At 41.2% G+C, this 17,655-nt stretch overlaps 1 protein-coding gene across 4 annotated transcripts; it reads right to left on the reverse strand.

The window, feature by feature from the left end:
• Window positions 1–1,920: 1,920 nt before the first annotated feature.
• Window positions 1,921–17,339, reverse strand: LOC124410464 (anoctamin-8). Of its 4 annotated transcripts, none has more exons than XM_046888857.1 (16): window positions 17,035–17,339; window positions 14,151–14,236; window positions 11,972–12,132; window positions 10,972–11,248; window positions 10,687–10,875; window positions 9,415–9,600; window positions 9,188–9,340; window positions 8,840–8,975; window positions 7,983–8,038; window positions 7,176–7,250; window positions 6,653–6,943; window positions 4,905–5,102; window positions 4,554–4,845; window positions 3,371–3,679; window positions 2,989–3,259; window positions 1,921–2,563 (listed from the first exon to the last, which is right to left on the reverse strand). In XM_046888857.1, exons 1-16 carry the CDS (start codon window positions 17,204–17,206, stop codon window positions 1,996–1,998), a joined length of 3,420 nt encoding a protein of 1,139 aa, XP_046744813.1. In that variant the 5' UTR covers window positions 17,207–17,339; the 3' UTR covers window positions 1,921–1,995. The 4 variants fall into 4 exon arrangements, with proteins under 4 accessions (XP_046744813.1, XP_046744812.1, XP_046744811.1 ...); XM_046888856.1 differs by having other exon boundaries at window positions 1,921–2,533; window positions 6,608–6,943; XM_046888855.1 differs by having other exon boundaries at window positions 6,608–6,943; window positions 17,035–17,302.
• Between the last annotated feature and the right edge of the window lie 316 nt (window positions 17,340–17,655).

The following is a 17,655-nucleotide window of genomic DNA, read 5'->3' on the forward strand; positions in this document are numbered from 1 at the left end:
TATGATGAACCATATACCTATAAGGGGGAAAAATAATAAAAGTAAAACAAGAAGGAAAAAAACATAAAGCCATTATTGTTAGCCTTAGCTCACGATCAGTGCGAATTTAAAAAGCACAATTAACGTTTTTGTTCAAACACCGTTAGCTCACCCGGATTCTATTTATATTTACACATACATAGTATATAGAAAATATATCTATATATACTACGTTTGACGAGGGATTTGGCGATATCTACAATATTATATATGTTCACACACCATCTGCGTTAAATTCTACAGGGTTTCGGTAGAGTGTTGGTTTATTCTACATCTTTCCTACTTTCTTTCTATTCGCGGTTCTTGTTTCACTCGATTGTGGTTAATCAGTGTATAATACTATTATTACTTATTATACAGATCTGTTATAACATATGTATATGATTTATATGCATATACCTAATGACTAACGTATTTTTTTAAATTACGATTAATTTCTATCGATGTTTCATTTTAGGGCATGCATTGTACGCTCGTTGAAAGGAAATTTGATACAAAATGAAAAATGTTCTTCAAATTCTTACAATTTTCGTTTTCACTCTTGTCTCTCATCGACTGATCCCAGCTCTCAGCTTCAAACGCGTCGTAGGTACGAATAATACTTATAGGCCAGCGTGTTTCGACGCTAATAAAAACCGGTTTTACTAACTTCCAAGAATTACTAATTATCGTGTACCTATCTGTGGTACCGCGGTGATAAAGATGGAACGGTGTGATTCTCTTACTATTATTATTATTATTCTAACTAATATTACTGCACGCCGCACTTCTGCAGTTGATTCACTCGATAGATCACCGCGATCGATCTATACGCGACTTCGAATATTACACAGGAATCAAGCTGAAGATTATAGTAATTTATTTTTAAAACTACGGTTACTCTCGTGTCTTTTTCTCTTCTCTCACTTATTCTTTCTTTTTCTTAAAAATGAATATAACTTTGTGACGTATGTGGATACGTACACGTGGTGGATCGGACTCACGTCAATGATCTGGCACACGCGTTACTTTGGGAGTCTAGCTAGATTCTTGTAGGCTACTTTTTTCCTGACCTCGAATCGCAAACTGTAGGTATATATTTATCCGCAAGGTCTGCGAAGGGACTGATGCGGTATACCGTATACGTATAGCTGCGGCACACTTATAGGTTTCTTCATAATATAATATTTTACCCTACGGCAATTATTTCAAAACAACTTGTGTTCTCCTTACTTCGTAATAGTCGTACGTATTGTACCTGATCTTTACCGAGCCTGCAAAGTTCTCGACTATATTAGCTACAGTTAGCTTCGAATCAGGGCAGATGTACAATTGGTGAAGGGAATTCTAATTATAATGTCGCAATCGATGCCAGTAGTAGGAAAGCTGAGTTACAATTGCGATAACGATAATATTCGGTTTCAATTTTTCCCTAGTGATTCAACACTATTGTTAGTCGACAGGACGCAAGATTAGCTTACAATTCGCCTTGGATTGTATAATAATGGAGTCTAAAAGACGTCTTTGATCGTTAGCGTTTTGTACAAATTAGTTAACAACGCGAAACCCCTGTCACTTGTGTAATAACTCATTATACGGTTCGCGTAGAGATCAATTGAAGGAATGTTATTCTGGAACCAATGTACGTACGCATAAGACAGGCGAAGGAAGTTTGTCATTATAACATCTAATTACACGGCGTCTCTGGAAGTTTCAAGATGGCGGTGTAAATTTTGATATCATATAACGTTGTAAGGACGTGTTTTTTGTGTTGTATATTCGTGTGTGTGTGTGTGTGTGTGTGTGGATTAAAAATGTTTTAAAAAATAATATTGTGTTTTATTATCAATATCATCATCATCGGTAATATTATACTTTATAATAATAATAATAATAATAATAATAATAATAATAATAATGATAATAATTGCTTACTTCTTCTTTTTAACAAAATTACTTATACTACTAATGCTATCACTAATTCTTTCTGCGCATGTCCATCGTCGCTATGTCGTCGACGGATATCAATTTCTCGATCGGTATGCAGGAAAGTTCTCCACCGACGCAGGACTGCGGCTGTTGCCACCTCGCCTCCCTCTCGGCATCCTTGGCCTTGACCTCGGCCTCCTTCGCCCTTCGCTCCTTGAGCTTTAACGAGAATATGGCGACCGACCGCGCCCGCTTCATCAGGCTCTGCTTGACCCTCGTCTTTTTCGCTTCCCGCTCCTCCTTCGACGTCTTTTCGTCCTCCTGACTCGACACCGTTCTACTCGAGTCCGACAGACCGCTGTCCGTCTTCTCGTGCTGCTGCAAGTGCCGCTCTCTGTGGTCTCGAATCTCCCGGTTATCCTTCTGCAGCTCCCTCTGCTCTCGCAATTCTCGCTGCTCACGTTGCTCCCTTAACTCTCGCTGCTCTCGCCGGTAGTCCTGTTGGTACTGGTGCTGGTCCCTTGATTGCTTGTCGGCCACAGCTCGTTCCCGTTCTTTTTCTGGCGAAAATCTGAACTTTTGCGCTCTGTGGGCCATCGCCCACGGAGGCGCCGACCTGCGGCAAACGAAATGGGGTTAGTCGCAGTGTTGCCAACTTAGATCGCAATTGTCACATCAGACAGTTTCGTGAATCACGCCAAAAATCTTATAAAAGTATTTAACCGACGAAAACATTGATCAATCCATTTTTTCACTAGTTAATCCGTTGCCTACAATCAATAAATCTCCCTGAAAAATCTCTTCTACAAAACCACCCAGGTGGCAACACTGATTCGATTGGCACTTAGTCCGTGCCCTCTGTTTAGGCTACAAGAAGTACTGACGTGTAGCTCGTCTCATTGGTCTCGCGGTGCGAGGTGGTCAAATAATAAATATCGTCCTTCGTCTCGATAAAAGTAACAACAAACATAGAAATATTTGGAAAAATATGAACAGGGGGGATGAAATGCCTTTGTATGAGTGATTCTCAACTCTCCTTACCTTAGCAAATCGCTGTCCGAAGAAGAAGCGAGCTCTTTTGAAACGATGCAGTCGGTTGATCGACGCAGCGCCAGTTCGTCGCCGCTTCCACTTCCGCTTCCGGTTCCGCTTATCTCCGAGTCGCTTGTTTTGCGCCCCGCAGGTTCCAGGCCTAATCTTCGCACCCAGTCGACACCCCCGTGGGGACCAATCGTGAGATGGTGACTATAGTGGTCGCTTCCCGGCGTTGATGGTGCGGGTTCACCGGTCAACCAGTCGCGAGATCTCCGCGCTGGAATTATCATGGAGCAAAAAATGTTCGCCCATTTTTAATCTCATGCACGAGAGTGGGGAATCACGTCTCGAAATCATCCCTATAGACGTGCCAAAAAAATGATATCACCTCTTTCACCGCCGGGGATTGAGGCTCTTGGGGTGTTGTGAACCTCGCGGTTTATGCTGCCGTTGTTTCCGGATCCCAGGGGGCTTCGATCGCCGCTTCCGGGGGTTCCTGGCGTCTCGAGGGGTGGAGGAGTCTCTGCGATTCTGGGCACCGTCGCAGCGCTCGGCGTCGGTGGATTGCTCGGCGTTTGGGCCGTTGATCCCAGCCCCGGAGTTCCGGGTTGACTCGAGGCCACAGAGTCATCGTCGTTACGCGAATCGATCGATTCCTGTTCCTCCTCACCGTCGGCTGGACTCACGACAAATCGGCCTGCGACATAGATCTTGTTACTCTCAAAGTGAAATCATTGCTAAACAATTCTTGCCGTAGGTTTGCTGAGATTGATTTTTTTTTTGTGATGCGGTCTTGTATAACCATTACCGATCGTACGTAGCTTATTCATAGTTATTCACGTGTTTTACAAGGACCCTCATATTGAAACCGAGATGAGCGTTATTCCGTCTATAAATACCATGGGAAATTAATTCCACAAAACAAATTTTTATTGATAACACGTTTTGATAAGGTTTTACGTACACACATTACAAATAACCGGTTATTAACGAGGCAATTAAAACTTCGTACTGATAAGTTGAATTATTTATACTAAAATGTGAGCGATAAAATGTATGTACATACGTATTTAAAGATATATGAGTTCCTAACTCGGTAGTAAAAACCACGATGTTCGAGGTCTTGACTGTAGTATATGTATATAAAATTTATCCATCCTTCAGCAGTATTACTCAATCACAATCGGCTGCATATAAACGTGTAATTTGCCAGAGTCGAGCCTATCAAGCTGATTGTGTTGTAAAGAAAAATTTACAAATCCGTATCCCTGCAAGTTTGTACTTGATCTATACTCAAGTCCCGGGAATCGAATACGGAGAAAGCGAGATACAGCGGACATTACTTAGCGTAAAAAAGCGAGTAACCTAAAGGGATTTGAACGAGTAAGAAATAAAAATAAAAATAAATAAATATCGAAGCACGTGTTTTGCCTCATCGAAAAATAACAGCCCGAGGTTAAGGAACGATTTCTCCTCATCTAGCGCATGGTTCTACACATAAATGCGATGAAGCGATGGCGAAATCGGCGGACATTACAGCAGCAGTAGCAGCGACTTTCTATTCGTCTTACCGATCACCGTCGGCGGTTGTTGCTCCGGCGAAGGGGTCGAGGAGAGTCGGCGAACAGCTTCGCGTCTCAGGAATTCGACCTTTGCCATTTCGGTTGCCACCCAGCTCGGAATATCGGGTATCGCGCAGACAATTACGAATCTAATGGCGAGCATGATGTGCTCGAGGGCAACGATCAGCAGGATCGTTTGGGTCGCCGACATCTCGGGGAACATCCTCTGCACCTGACCGCTAAGGCTGATCAGTCCGCAGTTGACGAGAATCGCGACCAATCCCATCGCCTCCATCGCGTTCTGGGGAGATTCGTGAACCTCTTTATTCGGGAACCGCAGGCGTTCATCGTCTTTCTTACCTGCCAAGTACCGATGTTCGATACTCTTCTACCGAAGGGTCGTTGGAGCACGAAGCAAAGCTTGAAAGCGTCTCCTCTAAGCTCCAGCAAATTTCCCAAGAGGGCCGCGACTGCTGCCAATGGAAACGCCGACGAAAACAGGCAGACGTATCCCAGCTGGGATAGCATTTCCAGATGTTCCGAAAAGGCACCGTCGTACTGTCCAACATTTTTCGGACTTCTCATTAAGGGCGTTTATCAATTTTTCACGTTATTCGGGTGCGTGTTCTTTCACCACCGCGTATTGTGTATATCGATAAAATTCGCACTCTATGAATGGTGTCAACTCTACATATTATATGCATAATGATTCGTGAATTCCAAATTCACGATGGACGAATAATTTCTCTATGCACCAGTGCATACTTAACGATTGATCTGCAGAATTATTATGAGATAATTTCATATAATCGATTAATCTAAAAAACGACTAATCGAGACCGTCGATTAATCGAAGCTGCTGATTAATCGACTAATCGCAGAGTGTTAGTATGTATCGACTTCCACTTTCTCGAATGACGCTTTTGAGTTGAATTTCGCATTCATAAAGTACGAAATATATCTTTTTTCTTAATTCTATGTTGATTCTCGTTTAATCTTGCTCTGGAAAATGTGAATTTTCTAATCTAACACTGATAGCTGCGAGTGTCGGGATTGGGGCTTAAGTGCAGACAAACGAAACGGAATGACTAACCGATAAGATATCCGATGTTACAAAGCGCCGATCTGATTGATTATGATATGTAATTATATGTATAACGAAGGAGTATGACAACTGTGTTCAATTGTTATGTATAATAATGACATGAATTACCTTCTTAGGAGAGATCTGCACGTGCAGTGTGATGTCGTTGGATGATGAAAAATGGAGAAAAATTATTTTTGAAAAAATTATTGTAAAAAGTATAACAATGATATTTTACAGACGAAACACAAGACGACATGATTAACGAACGTTAATGATAATAAATCCATTGAGAAGATGTCACAAAAAAACTATAACAATACAATTATTTTGCTGTTGTTGTTCTTGTTTTTCTTACTACATCGTGATAAAAAGAGAGATAAAAAAAAAAAAAAAAAATAAACAAATTACTTATTACCATGAGAACATAAAACAATTATGAATAATGGCGACGTGTGCGATTTGGATTATAAAAAAAAAAATAATAAAAAAGCGTTCGCAACGTATAGAACAAGAAAAACGAAATGACGTATTGTCAGGTTTTTGTGCCACGGAATTACTTGCAACGTGATTGTTATCTCATTCATGCTCGTGCAATATAATTACTGTGGCCTTGTAGATAATACTAGGTGATATCAGCATCTGTCAGAGTGAAGTACACACAATTCACGAAAGATGTTGTTCTCTTCACCTTAGTTTGGTAGTTAAAAAATATGCTACTTATTAGCAGATAAATACACAGATATAGGATCAATCCAATTCGAATTTTATCACAAAACTTTAATCTTTGTAAATTTACGATTTATTCTTTAAATACGAAACTAAGGAAGAACGAAAACGAGTTTATAAATAATTTTCGAATCGTGGGTTAAATTGCAGAAAACAAAGAACGTGCATCAAAGATATACGAGCAGGATCAGGATAACACGAGAAGGGGATCGAGAGTGGTGTGATAATCGTCTACGTCTATAAATCAAACCTTCAAGGCACTGTCACTAAGTAGGAAATTTGAGGGGTGTCCTACTCTATACAACGAGCTCTCCAGCTCCGCCTGGCTGACGTTTCGTTTTCCCTTGCCCCGGTTGTCCTCCTTCGCATCATCCCCGGGACTCCTCTTCCGCTCTTTAACTTCCCGCGTCTTTTCCGACTCGGGAATTTCCTCTTCGCCAGGCGGCGGTCGCGCCTCGCTGGGACTCAGGGCCCCGAACAATTCGAAACTCAAACGAGCCAATCGCAGCTGCTCCACCAGATACGGAACTGCCGATTCCTTCAGGTTACCGATCACTTGTCGAGCTATCAAGAGGGCGGCCAGTTGCTGAGGAGCATAAACTGTGGTCAACAACCGGAGAAATCGAGCTTCGCCGAGATAATAGAAGTGCAGATTTTTGTAAGAACTTCAGGAAAAGAGGGACGCGTCACGATTTTTTTTTCTTTCTTTTACAAAAATATTGACGTGCTCCTCATTTCCTTAAATTTTTTTTAGTAAAATCTTCTCTTTTTCTTTTCTCCCTGCTCGATTTCGTCATTTTTTTAACCCTGGCACCTACCTCTTTCAGTCTCTCCTGGTCTTGGAGGTAAAAGGCGATGTAGAAGAGGGATAGAAACGAGTTGACGAACTGAAACTGAAGCGAGACGTGTTAGAATTGCAAGGAAATAATCGTTATGGAACGAACGAAGGACGACACGATTTATATGCTTTCGTAGCGCTTTTCGTTTGCTTTCGAAAAGGATACTTGTTTACTTATTTATTTAATTTTTATTTGTTTTATATTTTATTTTTTTTTTTTAATTCATTTATTTATCTAGCTACATTTTCACGCGAGATGCGATCCGGAGGTTTGACAATCGGCTTACGGAAACTAGACTACGATTCTATTCTCACACAGACAAAATTTGCATGCAAACAGCACAGAGACAGCCAAAGCGTATAATGTAGCATAAACTGACTAAAAACGGTAATTTATAATACGAAAATTAAAGGATTCCCATATATTAAATTTTACAAACAGATTGAGTTGAAATTGTTCAAAACAGGTATTCTACTCGTCGTATTATACTATAGATTTATTTGATTTCAATCGGTGAAAAGTTTTGCGACTATAGGAAGACGCGGTGTAATTGGTAAAAATTTGAAAAGAACAAACGAGAAGTTGGACGGAGAGAAAAAAAGATACGGAAAAAAAACATACTCGTGAAGCGTAAAATGATACATAAATTTGCATCATTGTACGGACGTTGCATATGGATAATATAAGGTGTATACATATACGTACATCAACACAGATATAGAATGTATAAAAATACGTTTAAAATACACAAATTGTCATCTAAAAAAATTTCTTTAACTCATTTACCAGGGCCACTTTGTAGATCAGATGATTCTCATATTCGGTGTCGAGCCGATAGTTTTCTGCGTCCCAACATACAAAAATCATAGATACTATCTAACGTTTAGGCGGCACATATTATTCTACTCTCGAAATCTAAGTATATATTTATATATATATATATATATATATATAGTACACATACGATTATCGAATAAAATAGTATGAATTTAGTTCATGATATGACGTAGAAAATTTAAGGGTGGAGAAAAAAAGCATTAACGGGGATAAAGAAAGGTGTAGAAAAAAAAAAAAAATAAAATGATCTCTTTCCAATGTTAGTTTCCTCTAATATTAGCTACAACGTAAAAAGGGTGTACACAAGAGAAAGAAGTATCTTTATAAAACGTTACTTGGGGTATCAGTACAGGTATGACGATAATATATAGTAACGTAGATCAAGCTATAAGCTGTGAAAAGGTGATAAATATGTTACATACACATATGTATGTATGTGTATATATATAATATAAAACTGTATCATCTACTGTAATAATTCATCTAGTTTTTCAAATCGTGCATTAATGTATAGCATATATATGTATAAGGTATTAGACTGAAAGGTGGTTAATATCATAAGTATAATATTATAATAGGTATGAATTGTACACGGGGGACGAGAATTGAATACTATTTGTGTAATGTCATATGTAATGTGCATAAAGAATTCATTCGCTTAGACGTTTCTTTTTTCTTGTTTTTGTTTTTTAATTTTTAATCAACATTTTGGCGTGTGTAAAATTCTACTGACTAAAGAGGAAAGAAACAACTTCGGGTCAGATTCATTGGGTTAGGCAAAACAGGTGGTAAATCAAAACGCTTACCCATATCGTTGAGGCAGACCGCGACCTTGAAGTAGGCCTCATCCATGAGGGTGATAACCACCGCGAGAAGAACCTTCGGGACATAGCTAAGCCAGAATCCGTAACCCGCAGACTCAAGTCCGGCGTCCCACCAGTCCTGGAATCGAAAGAAATAGAAGAAAGAAATATGCAATTAGAACATTAACTAGAAGAACATCATATCGTCTTCTAGCTAGTTGAATGATCCTTTTTTCCCGAAGAGTCGAGACGTTGAATATGCAGCTTTGATCGAGGAACTCGATTGTCTGAACATGACAATTCTATTATACTATGATAGGTGGCGGTGTGAAAAAACGGTCAAAGTCTCACCTGCACTTGGAAGCTCACAATCATGACGATAAATACTAAAAATAGGCACACCGCTATCACTGGTATGCTGACTAGGTACCGAAAGACGTTGCGTCTCCAGGCCGGGTAAGTCGGCTCCAGTCTTCCGGTTACCGGCGACCTCTCAAGTGTACCCTGGAAGAGAGCAGAGGGTTGCAGACCTTCGATTCAGACCAGCATTTCAAGCCTGGTGGTACAAATGGGCTCACCGTGAAGAGAGGTCGCGGTTCGACAAGCAGGTCGTCGCGTTGGTCGAGGGTTCCCCATCGGTAGGCCAACTCGGCACCCCGTCGTTTCCACGTCTCGAGATAAACGGTGGCCCAGACGACGTTGAATATCGAGAACAAGACGTAGGCCACGTCCTCCACCGCCTGGTTCCGCCCGATGATGCCGACCTGCAATAGGAATCGAGGTGTCATTGGGGTTGGGGTCGCTGAGGGTTCGGGGTTCGAGTCTGTTCCTCACGATCGTGGATTGACATTGTGTCCTTGGAGGGTGGAAAGTTTATGGCACGTGCAATCAGGTATTGGAATGAAAAGTTCCGTTGAGTTCGTCAGATGGAACGTGGAAAAATAATTGACGCGTATTTTCTCTTAGTTCTTTCAATTCAATGTTCATTAGCAAGGATATTGCAGTTTGAAATTTGAGCGTGACGTCAAAATGTGCATGGATATAGATATACCAGAATTAAAAAATTATGACGTCACGCAGAATTCAACTTGCTGTATCTTTGTTAATGAATATTTTATTGAATAAAGAGAAACTACGCGTCAATTATTTTTCGACTTTTTATCTGACGGACCTAATCGAATATTTCGAAATTTTTCATTAAAATACCTAATTGACGGTAACATTTTATCAGCATGCATCACAATAGTTTGTAGCAACTGTTGCAGCGGTAATTTGCTATCGTATTCATAACATTTTCTGATCTATCATCAAATTCAGGATGAAGAATACAATGTTAAAAAAGTACGGTGAGTGGACTTGTGTAGAATATTTTTACCGTCAATCTAACAATATCTGACATTGAAGTTCTCAATTGACCACAAAATTTATTCTATAGTAGTCCACACCGATCACTATTGGTCAATTTTAACACCGCTAATTTCATACAGCATGATATTTAGCTTGCAAAAAAAAAACTGTGACGATTGCTTAGACGGTTTATGCTAATGATATGCAAGTGCTATTGGTAATTACCGAATGAATCCTGCTGGCAAGTTCGCAGGAAATAAGTGAGTTAAGTGTACCAGTTATTGACACGTTCAGACCCAATTATACTGATCCTTTTATTTTCCAAAATTATAAATTGACGGCGGAAAATGATTATTATTAAGCAGCAGATTAGACGGGAATTTACTTTTTTGTAATTTTATATCTAAGGGTCCGTAACTGGTACACTTACCTTCCACACGAACCTGGAATTCAGTGTTTTTAGTTGAATGAGTGATCGACGGGGTTATCGTAGTACAACATACCCAGTATATGACACCCACGGCAGCCGGAACGATTAGGGCGGTGGTGTAATGGCCGAGCCAAGCAAAGTACATGGTTATCTTGACCCCGAAGTATCGACAAATGTCGTCGAGAGGTTGTGGGCTGAGAAAGGCGCGGACCCAAGTCCTCTGGAGCTTTTCCAAGGCCGGTAACTCGTGGAGTGGAAATACCTGGGGAAATCGGTACGACGGTTAGCTGGTGCTGGGATGTGGGTGGTTGGTTAGATAATGTTGTGACATAACGTGAAGTCGATGTGGTATACACACTTGGGAAATGACCCCGGCCGATATGCACTTCGGCACGATGGCTTGACCCTCGATTAGCTTGAGGCCCGGCAAGCTGTGCAGGTCTTGTTGACCCGCCCGCAGAGTGTGGAGAAGATGGAGAACCAGGGACTGCCTTTCCTGGGTGGTGAAGAAGCCAGCCTCGTCATCGCTGCCCTCGAAAAAGCTCGTCTCAGTTCCTACGAACTCCTTAAGACCACCGCCAAACTCCTGACGCAGCCTTTTCGTCAAGTGGACTTCTTCCGCCGCCTTCAGGAGGCTGCGTTAACATCCGGAAAAAATCAGAAGGTCGTTTCAAGACCCTTTCTGAACTACTCATTGACTTATACCGACAATCGATTCCTCTCGCGCCCGCGTTACATGTATATACAATGTTCTACTGAGGCAACCGAGTCAAGTTTCCGATTCGATTTTCAGTAAAAATCAAATCCCCGAGACTCTTTGCACCCCTCATCGCCTTTCTTTATTCCGTTATCCTCCATCGTCGACTCCTTTTTGTCGCTTCTCTTTGCCCTCTCAAAACTATCGTAAAACTCAGTTTAGCCTCGTTTCGACTCTAATGCGTCCCATTCACTCGTCATTCGACTACACGTGTCTGATAATTATTCATCCAACGGGTTGTCACGTGTAATGTAATGTCCTTTGACCGCTCTACGCGTAAAAACACTTTTCTCTTTCTTATCAATGTATCATTAGAAGTCGCATAGCAACCGGACTGGAATCACCTATAAAGTTTCATTACTATATTACAGACGGTTGTAATAATAACAGCGATAGGCAGTTAGCGGCATTTAGTATACGTATAACGTCGTTATACCTACACTTCGATTAACTTTATTGCACGTTTGTTAAGTATAGCAACGTCACTGCCGACGTTGTAGTGACGTCGATTACCTACCACTTCCATAAATTGAATGGGAATAAGTCGATGTATCGCAGAAGCGAAATATTCTACCACGAATCATGAAAGGCGTATATTTACACTGGAAACGGAGCCGTCAGGTAGAACCCGTAGCTGTCGGAAGATGTGTGATGACGAACGTGAACGACGAGTCCAGGAGTCCCAGCCCTGAGTCGTCCCAGAAGCCACATCAGAGTTTCGTCCCGTGCACCGCTGGGGAACATGACGACGACATCGCATTCCTGAAAACGAGGAAGGGAATGTTTTGAAAGAATTCAGTGTGTAATTTATTACATGACTTATCTTTTAAATTCGGTAAAATATATATGTAGAAGAAATCAGGAGATAAATTACGAAGGTACGAATCATCGGACAAACAAAATCAAAATTCATATAGTTCACTGTATACAGCTGATTATGTGATTTTTGATCTACTTACATATCTTGTAATTTATTACCTGATTTCTTGTAAGTATATATATATTTATTTACTCAACTTACAAAATAAATCATGCAGCAAAAGACACTCTGATTTCATTGAAAGCATATTACATGTTTTGAAACAAGAACATTTCCAGTATGGATACGCGCTGCAGTTAAACTCGTTTATTATTTATCGATCTCAGAGAAGCATGCGGGTGTAGAATACGGTAAACTATAAAGTCCGTCTCTGTAACGTCCGACGGAAATTAGCACCATGTGGATGTTGATTGCTCGATGCATGCAGAACTTCGGACCGTCGCGTCGGTTGTATGATCGAAAAACGGAAAAAAGAAAAATTGGAAAGAAATTTGCCAGCTGGCAGTTTCAATCGTCGAATCATGGATCCAGCAGCCAGCTGCATGCAGCTGGTTGAGAATTAAGAGAATCGGAACCAGACTCAGCTCTGCGTCGCAATTATCTATACAGTAGCATACCGCCAGCCGGGTTCGATATCGAGTCGGGTTTTCAACCCTCCAGAATAAGCCACGGGAACTGCCCTGAGATAATGTTGTTTTGGCATTTTTCCAAATTCTTAACCTCTACCGATGCGATACACAAACACAAGCGAAAACGAGGATTTGGATATAATTTTGCTACTCGCGGTCTGGGCGAAAGAAATTGGCCGAGTATATAGCCTTTTATCTCGCGGTTTTATTAAACATTAGTAGAATAAAAAGGAGAAGAAGAAGAAGAAGAAGCAGGAAAGAATGGGAGTCTCGGCTCGTTTCTCAACCCGGTCTTTTCTTGAAATTCGGACTCCGCGGGTTTAACACCTTGTACCGTAAAAGCCAAGCGCACATATATATTCCGTATCTCCTCAGATTAACTCCTGACTCTGAGAAAACGTTACGTTGTACGTATAAGTATAAGGTACGAGTTGAAGGTTCGCTGGACAGATTTGTCCGAGCGACTGATATTTATTTACTCGCTTCTTCAAATATCGCGATATATAACCGACGGCAATCTAAATTGCTCTCCTCCCGTATCGAAAAACAGAGAGAGAGAGAGAGAATAAATATCGTTTGATTGAAGAATAACAGCGATGAATGATTGCGGAGAAGCTTATTTCCGTATTGGAAAAATATTCCTTCACAGTAATAATTCTCATATGTCAGTTTCTCATTTCTTACGTTCCCAATTACATGCCGTTAATCCGTCGAAGGCGGCCATTACGAGAAAACAATAAGTAATATACAGAGCGACAGGAAATATGATTGGAATACTTTTAATGTCAGTGCGAATTATTTAACGAGCTTGAATGGGGGAAAAAGTTTTCCCGAGGTTGTAACCTTTAGGTGTTTATCGCCCCGATACGTTTGACTTATACTCTTCCAGTATCCCAAAGGTGCTTTATTTCATCTCCTCGTCTGATACCTGGATCACTAACACATATATAACTACGTACATATATGGCGTATTGATATACTCGCACGTTTCATAAACTACAACAAGTAATACTTTCCGACGTATAAAAAACGCGTCCATGTTCGTTCGATAGAATTCTGACGCGCATTTCCCTCATCGCCGAACATGTTCAACGTGGATATATTATAACAAGGTTATACGAATCCTCGACTCAACGAGCTGAATCGATACCTGACGTTTCCGCCTAACGATAAACTCAAATTCCGTCATCCCTTGGCTGATTCAGGGACTTTTTGGCGCGCCTGTATCCAGTCAAGATCCCCCAATTAATGTTCGCAAAAAATTGGCGAGACCATTGCGACGCCCCCTTCGATTCGAGGGGCGAAAAGAGATTTTCGCATGCTTTACCAACCTGCGTGGGCACTTTTTGTATCCATAGGCGGCGGGGGGTCATCAGGTGACCCGTACATGGTATTTTGCGTCTCAGGAGACGCGAGGCTGGAATAAAAAAAAGTTAAGATCGATTAGTTGCTTGAGAACATATTCGTGACACGATTTTAACCGACCGGAACTTGCTTTACAAAGTTGTTTACCGGCGGGGTGAATTCGTCGGAACTGAATAGAAAATGTGCAGTTTCGAAGAGTCATTGACGAAGGAATTCTTTTTCCACGTGTATAGTACTCGACTACTCTGGATAATTTTGAACACAATTTCTAATCAGCGTGATAATTTGACCAACGATTTTTAATTGAAGTTTAATGTCAGAAAATAAGCGTCCTAAGATCTACAGCGATAAGTAAGACAGATTTGTTTTCTTTCCGTTTTCTTTCAGCTTTTTTATTCATAGCTACGGCAAACAAAGCGGTTTTTTCTCACGCAGATAAAAAGAAGTGAATGAACATTGTACGACACGTTTTATTAGTATTCTTTTTTCTCATTCCAACAACAAACATCTTAAGGCAAAGCAATTAACGGTGAGCATTGTTCAAATATTTATAATATACTCGCTATGTGGGAAGTGTTTGCACCGATTATTCATCACGTAATCATATTCAATTCTGTTGTTTCCCCGCTGGTGTTAAGGCACGTGAATTGTAATACCCTAGTATTCGAATATGAAATCAGATACTTTAGGTAAAGCAGCAGACAAAAACAAGATGCTGCTCGACCCGCTATATTATATAAACATTAAACAAATTACCTCGCGCCGAAGGTATTCGTGCCGAAAAATTCTAGCTGATAAGTATGAATAACAATCATTGTTTACTGTCTGAATTAGTAGACGTTGTTAATCACTTCGTAAACTTGTACAAACTTTTCTGTTACATTACGTGTGCCCCATTATCCATGAATTCATTACTACACATCTATCAGACCAATAATAATATTATCGCACGTAGATCGTTGCGAATTGCATAACTCGTACAATTTTTTTTTTTAATTGCATAAAATTTTGCTGAAATTACGTGGATCTTTGATTTCGATTTATTTTGTTACGATTTTAAAATTTGACGGTACTTAATTAAGGTGAAACGTATATAGGGACGTAGGAAAACCGGAGAATATGAAGAATGCAAGAAAGTAGTATAGGAGTTAACAGAAATGTTGTTTTTATAGGGCTGATAAAGGATCAAAGGAGAAAAAGTACATGATGATAGAATTTTTCGCTTTGGATTTACGTCTGTTTTTTATTTTCCAAAAGTCGGAGCAGCGCATTAAGAAGATTTGCCCGATTGTGCGAATTTGTATGGAAGGTAAAAAGTAAAAAAGAACCAAGGATCTGGGAAAAACAAGAAATTCCTGGAATCCATTTTGCCCATTGCACGATTCGGATGTAAAACGAGTGCCTACCCCAGGGTACAATTTCGGACATTAACAACCTCTGCCCGGTGTTCTGTATACTGCGAAAAGAGTATTTGCGCGTAAGTTATTCATGTGTGAGGTTCGTGTAGCTGACTATACTTTGCTCGTTGTCATAGGTACACAAACGGGTGTGTTTCGCTGCTGGAGTGTGAAACTCGACTAGACAGGTGCCGCATAACTTCGCCTTAGAGTCTTGGCTCTATTCATTTCTGCCGTTATACTTTGCAGAGGGTTTGCGAAACAGAAGTAGAAAAAAAAATTTCACAATCAGACCGTTGGCACTATCCGAGTATAAAAGGAGTCCGCAAAGACACGATTAACTCGAGACTATGTACGGCTCTTGTGCAATGCCACTATACCATGGAACCCCCATCAATACGACATGGGATTGCATGCTGGAGCAGAATCCCATGTAGGCTATTCCGGTCGAAGGTTTTGCCGACTCCCTTGGGTAATGGGTTGCCAGGATGGATTTCATCTTTATCTTTTCAAATGTCCAGAGAGAGGTATATAGCGTGCCGCAAAAGCACCAGGAATTAGGGGTTCGTGAGCTCAGCCTGGCTCCCCAGGATCAATCTTCGAAAGCTGTCTAGATTACAAATGGAAACCGCACAGCCTGTTGGACTAATTTTCTCGAGCAAAAATAGCAAGTCGAGGAAACGTATATACAAGTGTATATACTTTGGAATTGCAATTGATGTTTATCACGAAAATATGTACCCTTTAATGTGCTGCTGTAAATTCGCCACGTGCAGTCGGCGAATAGTGACGCTAAATATGAATTAGAGGCTTTCGAGTTTTATAGTTGAAAGCGTTTCTCCGTGAGGCGGTTTCTGATGCATAGTTATGCGTCTATATACCGTCGGGATGAAAATCGCGGTTGCGATAACTGGAGCGGACTCGATTGAATTGCTCAAAGATATACGTAACCGCGAAGCACTGAGGAGCAGTAATGGTTGGGTAAATGGGAACGTCTGGTTTGGATAAGATGCAAAAGCTTCGCGATATATAAGGTCGGCGGAAAGAAGTTAGCGAAAAAAAAAAAAAAAAAAAAGAAAACGTGACAGGCGTATATAAATTCAAATATCAGAAATCAAGATGGCCGCCGTTAATACGCTTCGGATTTAATTTCGACCGTAGGATCATTCCCGTGGTTCTATATCCACCGAAGACTAATCGACGTCGAGGCAAATGATGGCAAGAATTTTTCAGCGCTCGTTTCATCGTTGACAATAGTCTCGGAGCGGAGAATTTGGCAAAAGAAATTGATGCGTGCCTAAAAGTGCGTGAATCTACGCGTTCGTCCCTTATTGTAGATCATATGAAAACATGCAGGGATGGCAACATTCAGGATCGAAGATGCGAAAGCTGCGGGAATACGGCTCGCGAACTGAGTCTGAATTTTTATGGGGGGTTAAGACCGAGCTCTCACCTTTGTCGAGAGTCTCTTTAGCCGCGTGGATGACTTTTCTCCGTCGCAAACCATCCCCGGATGACGTAACGCCCACCTCGTTAACGCTCACGATGCACTCGTTATTCGCGAATTCTTCGGCTGCGGTGTGATTTGCTTTAACCCCAGGGGCTGACCCCTCGCCGCCTGACATGCTGTCCTGAGGCACAGGGCAACGACAAGGTCCCTCTTTCAGGACCTTTACGTTTGTACTGAAACAACCGCTCGGAATTCTCACCCCCGCGTTTGTCGCTCGGCTCAAACCGCCATCTGTCGGGGGTGGCGACACTCCACCCCCGATCAATGAGCGTCTACAACACTCTCTCTCTCTCTCTTCTGCCCCCCTATTTCCTTCCTCCATCGATGTAGGTATACGTGCGTGCGCTACGTGCAGCGATATGGATATTTACCCATCCGCTGGGTGCAGCTCGCCACTTCACTGTCCCTACGATGGATGTCGGATACCACGTCTACTCGAAGACGCTGGTGTCGACGGTTTTGGGGTCAAACAACTCCGCCAGGCGTTGATACAACCCAGTGATGAAAATCTGTCGCCATACTTTGGTAGAACCATTGGTGTCTAGGAAATTTTTCCAGACTTTA

The sequence above is a fragment of the Diprion similis genome, chromosome 9 (genome assembly GCF_021155765.1).
Source record: "Diprion similis isolate iyDipSimi1 chromosome 9, iyDipSimi1.1, whole genome shotgun sequence".
NCBI classification, from domain to species: Eukaryota; Metazoa; Arthropoda; class Insecta; order Hymenoptera; family Diprionidae; genus Diprion; species Diprion similis.